Genomic DNA, 21,872 nt, shown 5'->3' with positions numbered 1-21,872 from the left:
AGCACACTTTATTATACAAGACCAAATTAACACATTCTACAGCACAACAACAGAGTCATTTTCTGGGAATGCTTTAAAGTCCAAAAGTTATGGGCAGAGTTACAAAGTTGGATGTCAGAAGTATCACAATCTAAATTTACTTTCAATCTTTCTGTCTGCATATTTCAAGATATTCCATATAAGGGTGCAGCAGTGGCGTGCGTTCATGGATGTCAAGGGAAGCCAGGCTTCCTGAAAAAAAACCAAAAAAAACATAATTGTACATCTTTTGTCTCTGTGTTTCATAATTTACCCATAAATTCGCAAGAGGCTGCATGCATCTCGCAGGAGAAAGCATCCGCGCAAGCGCCCCTCTTTTTATTTTTATTTTATTTAACTAGGCAAGTCAGTTAACAAATTCTTATTTTCAATGACGGCCTAGGAACAGTGGGTTAACTGCCTTGTTCAGGGCCAGACTGACAGATTTGTATCTTGTCAGCTCGGGGATTTGAATTTGCAACCTTTCGGTTACTAGCCAAACGCTCTAACCACTAGGCTACCCTGCCACCCTACCCTGTTTCTTTATGTGTAGCCCATCTATCTGGTCAAAAAGAATGAAGTTGTTGCTGCAATGGAAGCCAGCGAGCATTTGGCCTCCCTTGATAATAAAATGAAATAATAGCCAATCAGCGTTGAACTAAACAAGCTCAAATGTGAATAGTCCTGGCACACCCCAAAAAAAGTTTAGGGAAGCCAGTTTCGATTTGCTTTTCATGGAAAGGCATAAGCTACGGTCAATGAACACAATTGCATTTTATCAATGGCAATTTGAATGCACAGAGATACCGTGACGAGATCCTGAGGCCTATTGTTGCCATTCATCCGCCGCCATCACCACATGTTTCAGCATGATAATGCACAGCCCCAAGTCGGAAAGATCTGTAAACATTTCCTGGAAGCTGAAATGTCACAGTTCTTCCATGGCCTGCATACTCACCAGACATGTCACACGTTGAGCACGTTTGGGATGCTCTGGATCGACGTGTACGACAGTGTGTTCCAGTTCCCGCCAATATCCAGCAACTTCACACAGCCGTTGAAGAGTGGGACAACATTCCACAGGTCACAATCAACAGCCTGATGAACTCTATGCTAAGGAGATGTCGTGCTGCATGAGGCAAATGGTGGTCACACCAGATACTGACTGGTTTTCTGTTCCACTCCCCTACCTTATTTTGAAGGTGTCTGACCAATACATGCATATCTGTATTCCCAGTCATGTAAAATCCAAAGATTAAAGCCATAGGAATTTTATTTAAATTGACTGATTTTCTTTATATGAACTGTAACTCTAAAATATTTAGAAATTGGTTGCATGTTGCGTTAATATTTTTCTCAGTGTATTTAGCTTATGTTGATTGGACTGGATTGTTTTTGGTATCTTTTAGTTGTCACTGTATTAGACTAAGCATAGGTGATTTTGATTATGTTGAAATGTTAAAGCTGGAACAGTATAGGCAGCTCCTGTTTTCTTTGCGACTTGTGGTAGCCTAACTCTGCATGGTTCTGTTAAGTCGCGTCAATTCGAATCTGGTATCGGAACAAAATAGTCAGCACATAGTAACTTCTGATTTCTTTGTACTTTAATTAATGCAAACACTTGAAGGGTAAATAGGTGGTTCGTATATACGGGCTCCCTGGTAACACCTCGCAGGGCAAAACAGAGAACTGAGTTACACATCCTTTGATTTTCATTAAATACTCTGACAGAGATAGTTCCCGCTCACTGCTGGCCTGTCAGAGGGAGGATGAGCGTGGTTTAAACTTACTCATCCTATCGTTGGCGTGCAGGTTGGTCCCAACCTCGAGACGCCTCCTGTTGCCGGGCGTAGTTATTATCTTTGGCAGTTGATTTATCTTGTGGCTGCACAACGCACAGTTCTCTAAAACCCCGACACCCCTCCGCATATACATTTCACCCATATCCTGCCGTTATCATTTAACAAGCTCTTCCACATCCCTGATTTACAGCATCTGCATTCTTTCCATATGACTCACCATCCCATGAGCCCCTTCCTTTCACACAGCAGTATGCTCTTATCATATAGAGTATAAACTTAATATTATAGCATAGCTTCTTTGTTATATTATATAGGTTATGCAAACAAATAGTTGGTCAAACCCTAACAGTTCTAAATCAATAGTAGTTTAGTAGTCCAAAAAATTTCTGAAATACTAACTTGTTTGTTACATGCAATATGCTTTGTGGACTTAACAGGACAGATGTTGTTCTCCAGTTTTGTGTGGTTGAATTTATTCTGCCACTCTGTCTTCTTATTGTCTCGGCCTTAGGCCTATGTATCACGGTGGCAAGGCATATGAACTAACAGGTTATAGACCAAACAACGCAATTATCACAACACATAAGTTGTAATATGGCTATTTTTCTTCCTTGGCTTGGCTTTCCTAGTGATTTCCCCCCCCGTGATACGTTGCAGAGATGATTACAGTCACTGGAGATAGGCGTGAGAAAAGGTGTCTGGGCGGGTATGATGTCGTTGATGTTTGTACCTTGGTATGTTGTATTTTGTCTGTATTGTGTAAAAAAAAATCGAGGAAAAACCTGCACACATGCCTCCGAGTTTTAGGCATTGCTCATACCTGAAAAATACTGCATTGTTTGAGAACCATTTCCCAGTAAATACAACCAGAAACTGGTTGATACAGTATGACCTCATTATGACTTAATTTCAACCAGTTTTGCCTATTGCATCCTCTCAAGCACTGGCTGCTGTTATTATGATTTTTAATTAAAACAAATAATGTACTTACATTTGTTCCTGGAGTGTGTCCCGTCTTAATCATTTCATTGGGTAATCTACTTTTTGTGAACAGAAACCTTATAAAAAATATTGTTTAAGCCTTTTGACATAAATATCTTGTAGCAAATTCAGGGGGTACCGCTGATTGGGACTTGAACCCGTGACCAGTGACTGTCAACCCAACACCTTAGCTGTTACGCCAAGACATCCAAACCGTTTGACGCCCCTTCCTTCGGGGAAGCGTTTCCCGCGCCTCTCTATACCAAGTTCCTGAGTTGCACATGGCCCTCTGATGGCCTCATGGGTTCCATCCCACTTCTGACACCAATGTAGAAAATGAAAAAAGCAGAAATAATGCGGTGCGACTCGAGTTTCACAATCAGTTGGAAGATGTTGTCCCCTTTTTGTTCAGTCTCAGTGGAGGGAGGGAGCTGCTCTCTACCTCCCTCCGCTGAGACTGACCATGTCAGACCAGTGGAGAAAAAAAATGTGGATAATATATTTTCAATCATCAATTTTATGCTCACTTGAGCTGTGCTTCACAAGTACTACAACAACTGATCTATTACTGGTGTGATCATACCTCAAGTTTTGAAATATTATTTTGAAATATTATTTTGAAATGGTCTGAGAAGAGCAACATTGGCAGGGCAATTCAAGCATGTCCCAATGCAGTAATGTATTGGGCTAAACCTACTGCACAAACTTCATTGTTCTGGAACTGTAAAAGGTTAATGTTGCATAGGCTTCTGTTTTTATAAGTCATATTTAAAATACAAAAAATTCTGAGCGGTAGATCTCGGCTTGCATTTTGACTCAAAGTGAAATTGACCACTACCTCAGCTGTCTCGGTAAGATATCCAAACCTCTTAACGAGGTCGCTAAGTGTTAGGTTAAGGTCGCTACAATTTTGACAACGCATGGAGACATCACTCTGAATTGATCTTAAGCCCATACATGGTGTTTTCTGTGTGCCTTGATTGGTTTCCTTGTACCTCTGCCAGGCCAGCGAGGGGCTGGATTTTGCTGACACGTATGGCCGAGGGGTCATAATCACTGGCCTCCCATTCCCGCCCCGCATGGACCCCCGGGTCATTCTGAAGATGCAGTACCTGGATGAGATGTGCAGGAAGAAGACCCCTGGGGTGCAGGTATAGAGGAAGCCCCTTCGCTGGTCCTCTGACTGATGATATATTACAGGATTTATTAGGACTTCACTAATGCCCATGTAAATTGTCAATTCACTTTTTTTCTCACTAAAAGCAAACAAAACATATACTTTAAAACATTTTTGGCAAAGATGTTCATGCACTAAGAAGTTGGACATCTAGTTAATAAGTGTGTTTCTCTGTCTTTCCATGTGTGTGTCTGTAGTACCTATCGGGGCAGAACTGGTATAGACAGCAGGCGTCCAGGGCAGTGAACCAAGCTATTGGAAGAGTCATTCGCCACCGTGATGACTACGGGGCTATCTTCTTGTGCGACCACAGGTCAGTATTGTATGCTGGTCATTTCAGGTGATCACCAGGGGTGCATGCTGGTCATTTCAGGTGATCATCGGGTACAGTTGAAGTCGGAAGTTTACATACACTTAGGTTGGAGTCATTAAAACTTGTTTTTCAACCACTCAATAAATGTGTTGTTAATTAACAAACTATAGTTTTGGCAAGTCGGTTAGGACTTCTACTTTGTGCATGACAGAAGTACATTTTCCAACAATTGTTTACAAACATGTACATTGGGGAGAAAAAGTATTTGGTCCCCTGCTGATTTTGTATGTTTGCCCACTGATAATGAAAGGATCAGTCTCTCATTTTAATGGTAGGTTTATTGGTGCAATTATTCGCAAATGGAAGAAACACAAAATAACTGTCAATATCCCTCGGCCTGGGGCTCCATGCAAGATCTCACCTCGTGGGGTTGCAATGATCATGAGAACGGTGAGGAATCAGCCCAGAACTACACGGGAGGATCTTGTCAATGATCTCAAGGCAGCTGGGACCATAGTCACCAAGAAAACAATTGGTAACACACTACGCCGTGAAGGACTGAAATCCTGCAGCGCCCGCAAGGTCCTCCTGCTCAAGAATACATATACATGCCCGTCTGAAGTTTGCCAATGAACATCTGAATGATTCAGAGGACAACTGGGTGAAAGTGTTGTGGTCAGATGAGACCAAAATGGAGCTCTTTGGCATCAACTCAACTCGCCGTGTTTGGAGGAGGAGGAATGTTGCCTATGACCCCAAGAACACCATCTCCACTGTCAAACATGGAGGTGGAAACATTATGCTTTGGTGGTGTTTTTCTGCTAAGGGGACAGGACAACTTCACCGCATCATTTGACGGGGCCATTTACTGTCAAATCTTGGGTGAGAACCTCCTTCCCTCAGCCAGAGCATTGAAAATGGGTCGTGGATGGGTATTCCAGCATGACAATGATCCAAAACACACGGCCAAGGCAACAAAGGAGTGGCTCCAGAAGAAGCACATTAAGGTCCTGGAGTGGCCTAGCCAGTCTCCAGACCTTAATCCCATAGAAAATCTGAGGGAGCTCAAGGTTCGAGTTGCCTCGAAACCTTAATGACTTGGAGAAGATCTGCAAAGAGGAGTGGGATATAATCCCTCCTGAGATGTGTGCAAACCTGGTGGCCAACTACAAGAAACGTCTGACCTCTGATTGCCAACAAGTGAAGTGCACCAGTCCCTCCTGCAGCAAAGCACCCCCACAACATGATGCTGTCACCCCCGTGCGTCATGTTTGGGATGGTGTTCTCCGGCTTGCAAGCCTCACCCTTTTCCCTCCAAACATAACAATGGTCATTATGGCCAAACAGTTCTATTTTTGTTTCATCAGACCAGAGGACATTTCTCCAAAAAGTACTATCTTGGTCCCCATGTGCAGTTGCAAACCCTAGTCTGGCTTTTTATGGCGGTTTTGGAGTAGTGGTTTCTTCCTTGCTGATCGGCCTTTCAGGTTATGTCTATAGGACTCATTTTACTGTGGATATAGATACTTTTGTACCTGTTTCCTTCAGCATCTTCGCACGGTCCTTTGCTGTTGTTCTGGGATTGATCTGCACTTTTTGCACCAAAGTACGTTCATCTCTAAGAGACGGAACGCGTCTCCTTCCTGAGCGGTATGACGGCTGCGTGGTCCCATGGTGTTATACTTGCGTACTATTGTTTGTACAGATGAACGTGGTCCTTTCAGGCGTTTGGAAAATGCTCCCAAGGATGAACCAGACTTTTGGAGGTCTACATTTTCTGAGGTCTTGGCTGATTTCCTTTGATTTTCCCATGATGTCAAGCAAAGAGGCACTGAATTTGAAGGTAGGCCTTGAAATTCATCTACAGGTACACCTCCAATTGACATCATTTTTCTGGAATTTTCCAAGCTGTTTAAGGCACAGTCAACTTAGTGTATGTAAACTTCTGACCCACTGGAATTGTGATTAAGTGAAATAATCTTTCTGTAAACAATTGTTGGAATAATTACTTGTGTCATGCACAAAGTAGATGTCCTAACCGACTTGCCAAAACTATAGTTTGTTAATTAACAACAAATTTATTGAGTGGTTGAAAAACAAATTTTAATGACTCCAACCTAAGTGTATGTAAACTTCTGACTTCAACTGTATATTCAAGTAGGAGCAGATCAGCCTATATTCTTCTTCAGGCAGCGTTGGTGACGGAACATGACATGTCTCTAGAAATAGAGGTTGACATTGTAAACATCACATGACCGGCACATAAACTATATTGTCCTATAGGATTCTAGTCATCATCCTTTGCCTCGTAACTCCTACAGTACCAGTCTAAAGTTTGGACACACCAACTCATTCCAGGGTTTTTCCTTTTTACTGTTTTCTACATTTTAGAATAATAGTGAAGACATCAAAACTATGAATTAACACATGGAATCATATCATGACCAAAAAAGTGTTAAACAAATACATTTTATATTTGAGATTCTTTGAAGTAGCACCCTTTGAATTGATGACAGCTTTGCACAACTGGAATGCATTTCAATTAACAGGTCTGCCTTGTTAATTTGTTGAATTTCTTTCCTTCTTAATGCGTTAGAGTCAATCAGTTGTGTTGTGACAAGGTAGGGGTGGTATACAGAAGATAGCCCTATTTTTGGGTTAAGTCCATATTATGGCAAGAATACGCAAAGAAAATGACAGTCCATCATTACTTTGACATGATGGTCAGTCAATCTTTGTGAGACGATGATTAGGTGAACGGATGAGCTCCATGTGTGGTTCCCACCGTGAAGCATGGAGGAGGTGTAATGGTGCTTTGCTGTTGACACTATCAGTGATTTATTTTGAATTCAAGGCACACTTAACCAGCATTGCTACCACAGCATTCTGCAGCGATACGCCATCCCATCTGGTTTAGGCTTAGTTGGACTATCATTTGTTTTTCAACAGAACAATGACCCAACACACCACCAGGCTGTGTAAGGGCTGTTTAACCAACAAGTAGAGTGATGGAGTGCTCCATCAGATGGCCTGGCCTCCACAATCACCCGACCTCAACCCAATTGAGATGAAGAGTGAAGGAAAAGCAGCCAACAAGTGCTCAGCATCTGTGGCAACTTCTTCAAGACTGTTTCAAAAGCATTCCAGGTGAAGCTGGTTGAGAGAATGCCAAGTGTGTGCAAAGCTGTCATCAAGGCAAAGGGTGCTACTTCAAAGAATCTCAAATGTAACATATTTTGATTTGTTTAAAACTTTTTCGGTTACTACATGATTCCATATGTTATTTCATAGTTTTGAAGTCTTCGCTATTATTCTACAATGTAGACAATAGTAATAATTAAATACCCTTAAATGAGTAGGTGTGTCCAAACTTTTGACTGGTACAGTACAGTATGTGCTGTACCAGTCATCACTTGTCACCATCAATATAGAATATTAACGTTATAGTGATTTAGGAATCACCAGCTATTATGTTGAAGTTGAAAACATCAGCTATCTCACCTATGTATTGGTAGGTAGTGTTAGGTTCCAATTTTGAATAAATAACTCATGGAGACTAGTGAAGCTTAACCAAGTTTAATTCTTCCCAAAGGGTCGTTACAGCTGTAATTCAGACAAAGACATGTTTCCACCACTACAAGTGTGTGTATGCATGTATGTATGTATGTATGTATGTATGTATTACTCCACTTTAGACACTCCTCCTTCTCTCCAATCCTTACATCTTATGGTTCGACAGGAAGACAAAGTGATAGCGTAATAAACCGTTCTGTCTTCCTTATGGTGACCTGACCTGACCCCTTGATGTCTAATCCAAAGCTCTCCACCCGTATCCTCTATCGCACTCCCGTGACTTACTCCCATCCACCCAGCACATTCCACAGCCACTGTCTCCTACAGATACCCTTTAACTTCTGATGTAAAAACCAGTCTCTTACACTCCTTTATGCTTTATCCTTCTGATCTATCATGTCTCTAGTATATCAGTGTTCAATGTTCACCCCGAATCCAACAGTAGTTATTATTTCAATAGAGTCACTCATGTCTGTCTCTATTCAACATTGACACTGAATAGAACTTCTGTTTACATTGTTCTGTTGTAAGGGTGGATTATTCGATCTAGTGTCTCTGTCAGTATCGTCAGACTGACTGTTACAGTTTTGGTAACACTTTCTAGTAACAGTCGGTAATAAACCAATTATAAGGCATTTAAAGTTTGCTCAACATTTCTCCCATTTGTAAATGTTAGTAAGCTAGTTATTCACACAAACAACTTGTATTCATAAATAATTCATAAGATGTTTAATATAGGTCCTTTTTAAACTGTTTACTAATCATTAGTAAAGTGTTTTTGTGGTTCCTCATATGAAGTGATGGCTATCTAGGCTATACTTTATAAATGTTTTGAGTGACCAGTGTAATTTCTCACAAAAAGATGGACATTGGTAGACATTCCAGCAGTACCTGATGCTCTTTTAAGGTGTCAAAATGGCTTAAATCATATCAATGATAAAGAATAAGCAGTAGCTTACCAACCTTCTCCAATGTGGTAGTAATGAGTTATAAATGGTGAACAAACTGTTTGTAAATGCCTTAAATTATTTATTACTGAACGTTCTAGTGTTACCAGAGTTTTTCCTATCATGCAACTCTAGTGTCCGTTGGCTATTTCCTCCAGGTTCAAAAGCACAGACGCACGTGCCCAGCTACCCTCATGGATAAGGCCCTACGTGCGCACTTACGACAACTTTGGAAATGTGGTCCGTGACGTGGCGCAGTTCTTCAGAGTTGCACAGAAACTTGTAAGTGGGTCAAGCAGAAGAGTACATCTTGAGTGACTTTCTGACTGCTTGAGAGGGAACCGATAAATTATACATTTGGAATGTACTGTAATAATAACCCTTAAAGGAAAGGTTCACCCATTTTGAATGTTATTGTTTTTGTGCATCTGAATGATGTTATATCAATGCCCTGCCATTTAAAAAAATACAATTATTTCACCTTTTATTTAACCAGGTAGGCTAGTTGAGAACAAGTTCTCATTTACAACTGCAACCTGACCAAGATAAAGCAAAGCAGTGCGACACAAACAACAACACAAAGTTACACATGGAATAAACAAACATACAGTCAATAATACAATAGAGAGAGTCTATATACAGTGTGTGCAAATAAGGTAGGATAAGGGGGGTGAAGCAATAAATAGGCCATAGTGGCGAAATTATTACAGTATGGCAAATTAAACACGGGTGATGGATGTGCAGAAGATGGGTGTGCAAGTACCTGTACTGGGGTGCAAAGGAGCAAAATAAATAACAATATGGTGACGAGGTAGTTGGATGGGCTATTTACAGATTGGCTATGCACAGGTGCAGTGGTCTGTGAGCTGTTCTGACAGCTGGTGCTTAAAGCTAGTGAGGGAGATATGAGTCTCCAGCTTCAGTGATTTTTGCAGTTTGTTCCAGTCATTGGCAGCAGAGAACTGGAAGGAAAGGCGGCCGAAGGAGGAATTGGCTTTAGGGCTGACCAGTGAAATATACCTGCTGGAGCACGTGCTGCGGGTGGGTGCTGCTATGGTGACCAGTGAGCTGAGATAAGGCGGGGCTTTACCTAACAGCGACTTATAGATGACCTGGAGCCAGTGGGTTTGGCAACGGATATGAAGTGAGGGCCAGCCAACGAGAGCATACAGGTCGCAGTGGTGGGTAGTATATGGGGAAAAACGGACGGCACTGTGAAAGACTACATTCAGTTTGCTGAGTAGAGTCTTGGAGGCTATTTTGTAAATGACATTGCCGAAGTCAAGGATCAGTAGGATACCCTAGTAAAACTGACTATGTTTGGCAGCATGAGTGAAGGATGCTTTGTTGTGAAATAGGAAGCCGATTCTAGATTTAATTTTGGATTGGCGACGCATAATGTGAGTCTGGAAGGAGAGTTTACAGTCTAACCAGACACCTAGGTATTTTTAGTTGTCCACATATTCTAAGTCAGAACTGTCCAGAGTAGTGATGCTGGACGGGTGGGTAGGTGTGGGCAGCGATCGGTTGAAGAGCATGCATTTAGTTTTGCTTGCATTTAAGAGCAGTTGGAGGCCACGGAAGGAGAGTTGTATGGCATTGAAGCTCGTCTGGAGGTTAGTTAACAGTGTCCAAAGAAGGGCCAGAAGTATATAGAATGGTGTCGTCTGCGTAGAGGTGGATCAGAGAATCATCAGCAGCGAGAGCGACATCATTGATGTATACAGAGAAAAGAGTCGGCCCGAGGATTGAACTCTGTGACACCCGCATAGAGACTGCCAGAGGTCCGGATAACAGGCCTTCTGATATGACACACTGAACTCTGTCAGAGAAGTAGTTGGTGAACCAGGCTAGGCATTCATTTGAGAAACCAAGGCTGATGAGTCTGCCGATAACAATATTGTGATTGACAGAGTCAAAAGCCTTGGCCAGGTCGATGAATACAGCTGCACAGTATTGTCTCTTATCGATGGCGGTTATGATATCGTTTAGGACCTTGAGCATGGCTGAGGGATGCACCCGTGACCAGCTCGGATACCAGAGAAGGTACGGTGGGATTCGAAATGGTCGGTGATCTGTTTGTTAACTTGGCTTTCAAAGACCTTAGAAAGGCCCCTGATAGATATAGGTCTGTAGCAGTTTGGGTCTAGTGTCTCCCCCTTTTGAAGAGGGGGGATGACTGTGGCAGCTTTTCAATCTTTGGGGATCTGACAATACGAAAGAGAGGTTGAACAAGCTAGTAATGGGGGTTGCAACAATTTCTGCGTATAATTTTAGGAAGAGAGGGTCCAGATTATCTAGCCCTGCTGATTTGTAGGGGTCCAGACTTTCCAGCTCTTTCAAAACATCAGCTATCTGGATTTGGGTGAAGGAGAAATGGGGGAGGCTTGGGCAAGTTGCAGTGAGGGGTGCAGGGCTGTTGACCGGGGTCGGGGTAGCCAGGTGGAAAGCATGGCCAGCTGTAAAAAAATACGTATTAAAATTCTCAATTATCACAGATTTATCGGTGGTGACAGTGTTTCCTAGCCTCAGTGCAGTGGGCAGCTGGGAGGAGGTGCTCTTATTCTCCATGGACTTTAGTGTCCCAGAACTTTTTGGAGTTAGTGTTATAGGATGCAAATTTCTGTTTTGAAAAAGCTAGCCTTTGCTTTCCTAACTGCCTGTGTATATTGGTCCTAACTTCCCTGAACAGTTGCATATCGCGGGGGCTATTTGATGCTAATGCAGTACGCCACAGGATGTTTTTGTGCTGGTCAAGGGCAGTCAGGTCTGGAGTGAACCAAGGGCTATATCTGTTCCTGGTTCTACATTTTTTGAATGGGGCATGCTTATTTAAGATGGTGAGGAAAGCACTTTTAAACAACAACCAGGCGTCCTCTACTGACTGAATAAGGTCAATATCCTTCCAGGATACCCAGGCCAGGTCGATTAGAAAGGCCTGCTCGCTGAAGGGTTTTAGGGAGCGTTTGCCAGTGATGAGGGGTGGTTGCTTGACTGCAGACCGAGGGCAGGTTGGTTAGGATGATATCTATGAGGGTGCCCGTGTTTACGGATTTGGGGTTGTACCTGGTGGGTTCATTGATCATTTGTGAGATTGAGAGCATCAAGCTTAGATTGTAGGATGGCCGGGGTGTTAAGCATGTCCCAGTTTAGGTCACCTAGCAGCACGAGCTCTGAAGATAGATGGGGGGCAATCAATTCGCATATGGTGTCCAGGGCACATCTGGGGGCAGAAGGTGGTCTATAGCAAGCGGCAACGGTAAGAGACTTGTTTCTGGAGAGGTGGATTTTTAAAAGTAGAAGCTCAAATTGTTTGGGTACAGACCTGGATAGTTAGACAGAACTCTGCAGGCTATCCCTGCAGTAGATTGCAACTCCGCCCCCTTTGACAGTTCTATCTTGTCGGAAAATGTTATAGTTAGGGATGGAAATTTCAGGGTTCTTGGTGGTCTTCCTAAGCCAGGATTCAGACATGGCTAGGACATCTGGGTTGGCAGTGTGTGCTAGGGCAGTGAATAAAACAAACTTAGGGAGGAGGTTTTAATGTTAACATGCATGAAACCAAGGCTTTTACGGTTACAGAAGTCTCACAAATGAGAGCGCCTGGGGAATGGGAGTGGAGCTAGGCACTGCAGGGCCTGGATTAACCTCCACATCACCAGAGGAGGAGCAGGATAAGGGTACGGCTAAAAGAACTGGACGTCTAGTACGTTCAGAACAGGGAGTTAAAGGAGCAGATTTCTGGGCACAGTGGAATGGATTCAAGGCATAATATACAGTCAAGGGTATGGTAGGATGTGAATACAGTGGGGGTAAACCTGTGCATAGAGTGACGATGAAAGAGATATTGTCTCTAGAAATATCATTTATACCAGGTGATGTCACCGCATGTGTGGGAGGTGGAACTAAAGTGTTAACTAAGGCGTATTGAGCAGAGCTAGACGCTCTACAGTGAAATAAGGCAATATTTACTAACCAAAACAGCAATGGACAAGGCATATTGTCGTTAGGGAGAGGCATGCGTAGCAGAGTGATCATAGGAGTCCAGTGAGTGGCTTCAGGCAGCTAGCGGGCTGGGGTTAGCAAGCTAGCAGAAGGGCCTTTTGAGGGATGTCGCAACAGGAGAAAGTCTGTTGTGGCCCCCTCGTGCTGTTACGTCGGCAGACGGATCAGCAGGGCTCCGTGTGGAAAACCAGGCCAATTGGCAAAATAGGTATAGTGGCCAAAGAATTTGTCCGATCTGCCTCTTAAGCTAACAGTCCAATGTGCTCTAGACAGCTAGCATGCTTACGGATAGGCGGGACGTCAGGGGACGTCACGACGGAGGAGCCAGTTGAGAGACCCCCTCGGGCGAATCACGTCGGTAGTCCAGTTGTGATGGGTTGGTGGGGGTCCAGGCCAGTCGGCAAAATAGGTATTGAAGCTCAATGAGTGCCTGATGGGCCTAGCAAGGCTAGCTCCAGGCTAATTGGTTCTTGCTTCGGGACAGAGACGTTAGCCAGGAGTGGCCACTCGGATAGAAGCTAGCTAGCTGCAATGATCCGGGGGGGGGGGGTGGGGGATTGGAAACGTTTTCATGTGTATCTGAGTTATTGGCGTTCAAGCAGCAGCACTGTGATAGTCGCTCTCACTACACTGGAAATGAATAGGAATGCGACTTTTAGACCGCGAAAACCTCTATCATGCATGTTACATTTCAGTACTGGCCGACGTTATAACTCGGGAGGATGTCTTCTCTCTTTTTGCGATATTCCTCCTCAAGAAATGTGTAATTTAACAGAGGGTCTAGCACATTTTTCCTATTTGTCTGCCTTTTTAGTCCAGGGTACATTGCATGGTGCCGTTGCCAGATATATTATAGAAAGGAGATATGAATCCAATGAATGGAGGAACGTACAGTGCATTTGGAAAGTCTTTAGACCCCTTGACTTTCTCCACATTTTGTCACTCTACAGCCTTATTCTAAAATGGATTAAATAGTTTTTCCCCCTCATCAATCAGCACACAATATCCCATAATGACTTTTTTTTTTTTTTTTAATTTTGCACATTTATTACAAATAAAAACCTGAAATATCACATTTACATAAGTATTCAGACCCTTTACCCAGTGCTTTGTTGAAGTACCTTTGGCAAAGATTATAGCCTCGAGTCTTCTTGGGTATGACACTACAAGCTTGGCACCTGTATTTGGGGAGTTTCTCCCATTTCTTCTCTGCAAATCCTCTCAAGCTCGATGGGGAGCATCGCTGCACAGCTTTTTTCAGGTCTCTCCAGAGATGTTTGATCGGGTTCAAGTCTGGGCTCTGGCTGGGCCACTCAAGGACATTCAGCGACTTGTCCCGAAGACACTCCTGCATTGTCTTGGCTGTTTGCTTAGGGTCGTTGTTCTGTTAGACTGGGGTGAAGGTTCATCTTCTGAGGTCCTGAGCGCTCTGGAGCAGGTTTTCATCAAGAATCTGTCTACTTTGCTCTGTTGATCTTTCCCTTGATCCTGACGTGTCTCCCAGTCCCTGCTGCTGAAAACATCCCAACAGCATGATGCTGCCACCACCATGCTTCACCGTAGGGATGGTGCCAGGTTTCCTTCAGATGTGATGCTTGGCATACAGGCCATAGAGTTCAATCTTGGTTTCATCAGACCAGAGAATCTTGTTTCTCATGGTCTGAAAGTCCTTTTAGGTGCCTTTTGGCGAACTCCAAGCGGGCTGTCATGTGCCCGCTTGATTGATGGAGTGCTGCGGAGATGGTTGTCCTTCTGGAAGGTTCTCCCGTTCTCCACAGAGGAGGTCTGTCAGAGTGGTCATTGGGTTCTTGGTCTCCTCCCTGACCAAGGCCCTTCTCCCCCGTTTTGCCGGGTGGCCAGCTCTAGGAAGAGTCTTGGTGGTTCCAAACTTCTTCCATTTAAGAATGATGGAGGCCACTGTGTTCTTGGGGACTTTCAATGCTGCAGAAATGTGTTGGTACCCTTCCCCGGAAATAAACAATTTAATTCATTTTAGGATAAGGCTGTAACAAAATGTGGAATTAGTGAAGGGGTCTGAATACTTTCTGAATGCACTGTATAACGTCCCACCCAGCAGACTGTCGACCAATTGCGTTCACGTTGTCATACTGCGTCATGTGGTTGCTAAGCTAATCGTCACACAATCCCTTTAAGTCAGTGTATATTTCGAGAAACATGCTTATTTCCCTTGTAAGTACGTAGTGTCATGATTCCAAAGCTATAACATATTACAGATGACAAGTTAATTATCTCATATCTCGGGAAAAGATTTGTAATGTTGTACTTCTTGTTGACGAAATTCGTGCTAATGTTAAGTTTGAGCTAGTGCCCAATAGACTCTTTGAAGGAGAGCGCTCCTTGTCCCAGAATCGTCCAGAATGCACTGCACAACCCATTGACGTAGCATGGGCAACATTAAACTGCAGATACTTGTATGCAATTTTTTTTTTGCACTATAAAGTAGGAGTTGTGTTCTGATATTATGAGGGGGTTCCTGATGAATTTGCCATCTCAAAAGGGTTCCCAGACACAAACAGATTTGGGATCCCCTGGCCTACAGTTCTGGCCGAATGTATTGGCACCCTGCACTTTTCTAAAATAATTCCTTATTTCTTCAAACATTTGTTGAAATTCAAAATTACTTTTGGTCTCACACACAATTTGAACCATTTTAGTTTTTGGTAACTGAAGTTTACAATAATTCTGAAAAGAAAAAGAAATGGCATGGATAACATTATTAGCACAGAAGAGCTTATACTTGGTTTGCATGGTCTTTGGCCAAGAACTGCTGACAAATGCTTTTTGTGGCCATCAGCTTGCTGCACCTTTCTACTGGTGGTTTTGCCCACTCTTCAGCTGCAAACTGCTCAAATTTTGCCATTTTTGAGGGGTGCATTCGACAAACTACTGTTTTCAGATCTCACCGTAGGTTTTCCATGGGATACAGATCTGGATTAATCGCTGGCCACTCCAGAACAGTCCGGTGTTTATTCTTGAACCATTCCTGTGTGCTTTTTGATGCGTTTGTGGTCGTTGTCCTGCTGGAAGACCCACCTTCAAGGGATGCCCTGTTTTTGCACACTGGGTTGAATAGTGGACTCACACCTTGATAATCTGCTGATTTCATGATGCCTTGCACATGTTCAAGGCCTCCGGTGCTGGCGGCAAAGCAACCCCACAGCATTATCAAACCTCCCCCATGTTTCTTGAATCTTCTTCTCTAAATTAAAATTGTAAACTTAAGTTTCAAAAACAAATGTTTCTGCAATGTTGAGAATCTACTTAACAATGTTAAGATATATATATATATATTTATTTATTTATTTATTATAGAATAATTAGGGAATTATTTAAAAAATGGTCAAGGTTGCCAATACATTTGGCTGGGAACTGAACATCTTTCATCAGAACTGTAGCCTACGGCTCTCCTCAGAACTGTAACCAAGATTTTTCGTCAGAACTGAAGTCTACATCTAGCCTTTCCTCAGAACAGGGAGTCAATCTCCCTCGATTAGACTGTGGGTAGTGTCAATGGGTGATTCAAAGTAGCACAACTGGGGATGAAACTGTTATTCCTCCATTTGGTTTTGTTGTTTCACTGCAGATGTGAGACCAATTTTTGTTGAATTCTGACCTTAATCTTGACCTCTGAACTCTTTGACTGTTCCAATGTCCCAGAGGCCTCCTCCGGAGAAGAAGCCAGCAAAGGGGAGCTGTGGTGGGGTGGTACACTCGGCAGATGCTCAGTGTGTCAGCGCCGGACCCTGCCACTCCTCCGAGGGCTCCACCAAGGGAGGTTTCGCCCAGAAGGCCAAAGTACTGGACTCCCACGTGCCCAGTCTGAAGAGGCGACGGCTGAGTGAGTATCAACCACCACCACACATGGTTTGAGTGAACGTTTTAGTTGCATAACAATGTCTCCTTAGGCTTTTGCTTCTCATCAGTTCTGTCATGTGCAGATCTGCGTTCAATACCTATTAAATACTATTTGAGATGTACTTGACTTAACGCTTCCTCCGGCGGGGGTACAGGTTAGTCGTGGTAATTTGTCCATGTAGTCACTTTAGCCCTACCTACATGTACATATTACCACAACTAACCTGTACCCTGCACGTTGACTCTGTATTGGTACCCCCTTTATATAGCCTCGTTATTTTTTTCTTTTTTTCTTTTGTTTATTTAGTAAATATTTTCTTAACCAACAATGCAGTTCAAGAAATAGAGTTAACAGCTTGTAAGTAAGCATTTCACGGGAAGGTCTACATATAACATCAGTCGCCGACAGAGATGGCCGCCTCGCTTCGCGTTCAGGAAACTATGCAGTATTTTGTTTTTTTATGTATTATTTCTTACATTGTGTTACGCACGCCTCTCGGAAGAGGGAACGCAACACCCTGCTACAACTCAACTCTCCGTGGTGTGAAAGAGGTATGGACTGTAGGTGTGAGTAAGGATGACAAAAGGCAGAGAATTACAGTTTACAGGAAATTTATTCCGTTGCACTGTAAGTTTGGGGAAAAGGGGCTGGACGGAACCAAAGCAAAGAAAGTAAATATCAAAGCCCCCTCTCCTACCTTACCTGCCTACCCACTACCTAACTAGCACCACCTGGTGCACTAACCAAAATACAGGGGATGGTCCGCCCAGGTCTTTCCTAGTGTGCATAGACAGTAAACTACTACGGGTTATGTATGCCCGCGGGCCTCTTGCCTAAGTACTCCCTAGGTGCTTTCCCCTTCCTCCCTGGGAACAAATTAAACAGAATAACACAAATGTAAGTAAGCAATTCCAATAATCAAAACCACAAGTCTATTGGCACACACACATACCTCAAATCAGCAGCTACACAATACTTAAGAAAACTCTGAACACAGAATTAGCCATCAGCCTTCTCTCTCAGCAATCATCTCCCCTGCTGAGAAACAGAACACTGGCTTATAAAGCTTCAGGAGTTGTTAATGGGAGACAGCTGCGTCCTGACGAGGGGGCGGGGTCAGCTCTCCAATTAGCAATAAGGCCGACCAATCAGCTGCTTGGAGAATTTCAGGAAGCCATTTCCTGAAATGCATACATGAAAATATACAAACCACAACACAGAAACTGGGGAACGTAACACATTGTTACCCCAGGAAATCTTAAGTTTTATTACATGCAGCCGGGAGGAACTATTGGATATAAGAGCAACGTCAACTTACCAACATTACGACTAGGAATACGACTTTCCCAAAGCGGATCCTCTGTTTGGTCCACCACCCAGGACAATGGATCGGATCCCAGCCGGCGACCCAAAACAACGGCGCCGCAGGAGGGGCAGAAGAAGCGGTCTTCTGGTCAGGCTTCGTAGAAGGGCACATCGCGCACCGCTCCCGAGTTTACTACTCGCCAACGTCCAGTCTCTTGACAACAAGGTAGACGAAATCCGAGCAAGGGTTGCCTTCCAGAGAGACATCAGAGATTGTAACGTTCTTTGTTTCGCGGAGCCACGCTATCGGAGTCGGTACAGCCACCTGGTTTCTTCACGCATCGCGCCAACAGAAAAAAAACGTCTCTCTGGTAAGAAGAAGGGCGGGGGGGTTATGCCTTATGATTAACGAGACGTGGTGTGATCATAACCTAGAATTCCTTACAATCTAATGTCGACCGCATTATCTACCAAGAGAATTCTCTTCGATTATAATCACAGCCGTATATATCCCCCCCAAGCAGACACATTGATGGCCCTGAATGAACTTCATTGGACTCTATGTAAACTGGAAACCACATATCCTGAGGCTGCATTCATTGTAGCTGGGGATTTTAATAAGGCTAATCTGAAAACAAGACTCTCTAAATTTTATCAACATATCGAATGCGCTACCCGGGCGGAAAAAATCCTGGACCATTGTTACTCTAACTTCCGCGACGCATACAAAGCCCTGCCCCGCCCTCCTTTCGGAAAATCTGACCACGACTCCATTTTGTTGCTCCCAGCCTATAGACAGAAACTAAAACAGGAAATGCCCGTGCTCAGGTCTGTTCAATGTTGGTCCGACCAATCTGATTCCACGCTTCAAGATTGCTTCGATCACGTGGACTGGGATATGTTCCGCATAGCGTCGGACAATAACATTGATGAATACGCTGATTCGGTGAGCAAGTTTATTAGCAAGTGCATCGGTGATGCTGTACCCACAGCAACTATTAAAACCTTCCCCAACCAGAAACTGTGGATTGATGGCAGCATTCATGCAAAACTGAAAGCGCGAACCACTGCTTTTATTCAGGGCAAGTCGACCGGAAACATGACCAAATACAAACAGTGTAGCTATTCCCTCCGCAAGGCAATCAAACAAGCTAAGCGTCAGTATAGAGACAAAGTAGAGTCGCAATTCAACGGCTGAGACACGAGAGGTATGTGGCAGGGTCTACAGTCAATCACGGACTACAAACAGAAAACCAGCCCCGTCGCGGACCACGATATCCTGCTCCCAGACAAACTAAATAACTTTGCTTGCTTTGAGGACAATACCGTGCCAACGACACGGCCCACTACCAAAACCTGCCGGCTCTCCTTCACCGCAGCCAACTTAGAAAGCTAAGGTAACTGAGCTAAATGACTATTGCTCCGTAGCACTCACCTCTGTCATCATGAAGTGCTTTGAGAGACTAGTCAAGGATCATATCACCTCCACCCTACCTGACACCCTAGACCCACTTCAATTTGCTTACCGACCCAATAGGTCCACAGACGACACAATCACACTGCACACTGCCCTAACCCATCTGGACAAGAGGAATACCATTGTAAGAATGCTGTTCATCGACTACAGCTCAGCATTTAACACCATAGTACCCTCCAAACTCGTCATTAAGCTCGAGAAACCCTGGGCCTCGACCCCGCCCTGTGCAACTGGGTCCTGGACTTCCTAACGGGCTGCCCCCAAGTGGTGAGGGTAGGTAACAACATCTCCACCCCGCTGATCCTCAACACTGGGGCCCCACAAGGGTGCGTTCTCAGCCCTCTCCTGTACTCCCTGTTCACCCATGGCTGCGTGGCCATGCACGCCTCCAACTCAATCATCAAGTTTGCAGACGACATTACAGTGGTAGGCTTGATTACCAACAATGATCAGACGGCCTACAGGGAGGAGGTGAGGACCCTCGGAGTGTGGTGTCAGGAAAATAACCTCTCACTCAACATCAACCAAACAAAGGAGATGATCGTGGACTTCAGGAAACAGCAGAGGGAGCACCCCCCTATCCACATCGACGGGACAGTAGTGGAGAAGGTGGAAAGTTTTAAGTTCCTCGGCGTACACATCACGGACAAACTGAAATGGTCCACCCACACAGGCAGTGTGGTGAAGAAGGCGCAGCAGCGCCTCTTCAACCTCAGGCGGCTGAAGAAATTCGGCTTGTCACCAGAAACACTCACAAACTTTTACAGATGCACAATCGAGAGCATCCTATCGGGCTGTATCACCGCCTGGTACGGCAACTGCTCCGCCCACAACCGTAAGGCTCTCCACAGGGTAGTGAGGTCTGCACAACGCATCACCGGGGGCAAACTACCTGCTCTACAGGACACCTACACCACCCGATGTCACAGGAAGGCCAGAAAGATCATCGACAACAACCACCCGAGCTGCTGCCTGTTCACCCCGCTATCATCCAGAAGGCGTGGTCAGTACAGGTGCATCAAAGCTGGGACCGAGAGACTGAAAAACAGCTTCTATCTCAAGGCCATCGGACTGTTAAACAGCCATCACTAACATTGAGTGGCTGCTGCCAACGTACTGACTCAATCTCTAGCCACTTTAATAATTAAACATTGGATGTAATAAATGTATCACTTGTCACTTTAACCTATGCAACTTTATATCATGTTTACATACCCTACACTACTCATCTCATATGTATATACTGTACTCTATACCATCTACTGCATCTTGCATATGCCGTTCGGCCATCGCTCATCCATATATATTTTTATGTACATATTATTATTCATTCCTTTACACGTGTGTGTGTATGAGGTAGTTGTGAAGTTGTTAGATTACTTGTTAGATATCACTGCATGGTCGGAACTAGAAGCACAAGCATTTCGCTACACTCGCATTAACATCTGCTAACTGTGTATGTGACAAATACAATTTAATTTGATTTTGATTTGACCTGTTGTATTCGGTGTATGTGACAAATAAAATGTGATTTAATTTGAAGTTTGCACTGTTGGGACTATTCTATTGGTTCCATTGTACTGGGTGGGCAAACTAAATCAAGCGCAGCTGTAATGTATGAAAGTCTTTATTTAACCAGGTTAGTCTTGTTGAGATGATACAAAATTACTTTTTCAGGAGAGACCTGAACTATTTGCCACAGGTCTGGTCGTGTTTGTGGGCCTGGAAGTGACTCGTCTCATCACATCTGATCACTTGTCTCATCACCTGTCTCCTGTTTCTGTTCTCAGATGAGCATGGCAGCAGTGAGGGGAACGGCATGGCTAGGCTGTGCATCGAGTACGAAACGGAGATGGAGGCGAGCCGGAGGAGGCCAGCCGGCCTGCTGGACGCCCTGGAGCACAGCGACAGCCGCTATGGAGATGAAGACGAGGCCCTAGGGGGCGAGGAGAGGGTACACTTGGCTTTACTACAGAAACCTCTGTCTGAACAGATGAGTTCGAGGATGGTGGTCCTTCAAAATAATATCAAGGAATGTTTTACTGAACACGTCTAGTTAAACTGGTGCAGAAGGAGAAATGCATGTTGCACTGCTTTGATGCAACTGCCAATATCGTTGTACCAGATCAAGCTGAGTCCTGGACTCACTTAGGGAAACCGTCCTTAAGTGATGAAATAAGGAGACTGATTGGTAAATGCTAAGAACCCACAGCATTGAGCAAAAACATGTTTTAGTTGACTAAATATGAGCTAGCATACAGTTTATATCCACTTAGGTTGGAGTCATTTAAAACTTGTTTTTCAACCACTCCACCATTTTTTTGTTAACAAACTATAGTTTTGGCAAGTCGGTTAAGACCTCTACTTTGTGCATGACACAAGTAATTTTTCCAGCAA

General features: G+C 44.0%; 1 protein-coding gene across 2 annotated transcripts in view; it reads left to right on the top strand.

The window, feature by feature from the left end:
- The window catches only part of rtel1 (regulator of telomere elongation helicase 1), a 55,904-nt gene that overhangs the window by 21,154 nt on the left and 12,878 nt on the right, over positions 1-21,872 (top strand). For both annotated transcript variants that reach the window (XM_014146102.2, XM_014146101.2), the window contains exons 22-26: positions 3,806-3,952; positions 4,176-4,291; positions 8,970-9,093; positions 16,495-16,675; positions 21,266-21,429. In XM_014146102.2, the coding sequence (XP_014001577.1) occupies positions 3,806-3,952; positions 4,176-4,291; positions 8,970-9,093; positions 16,495-16,675; positions 21,266-21,429 (732 nt within the window). The remainder of the gene's footprint in view (positions 1-3,805; positions 3,953-4,175; positions 4,292-8,969; positions 9,094-16,494; positions 16,676-21,265; positions 21,430-21,872) is intronic.

This window comes from Salmo salar, chromosome ssa15 (assembly GCF_905237065.1).
Source record: "Salmo salar chromosome ssa15, Ssal_v3.1, whole genome shotgun sequence".
Classification (NCBI taxonomy): Eukaryota; Metazoa; Chordata; class Actinopteri; order Salmoniformes; family Salmonidae; genus Salmo; species Salmo salar.
This window is presented reverse-complemented; position numbering and strand designations above follow the sequence as displayed.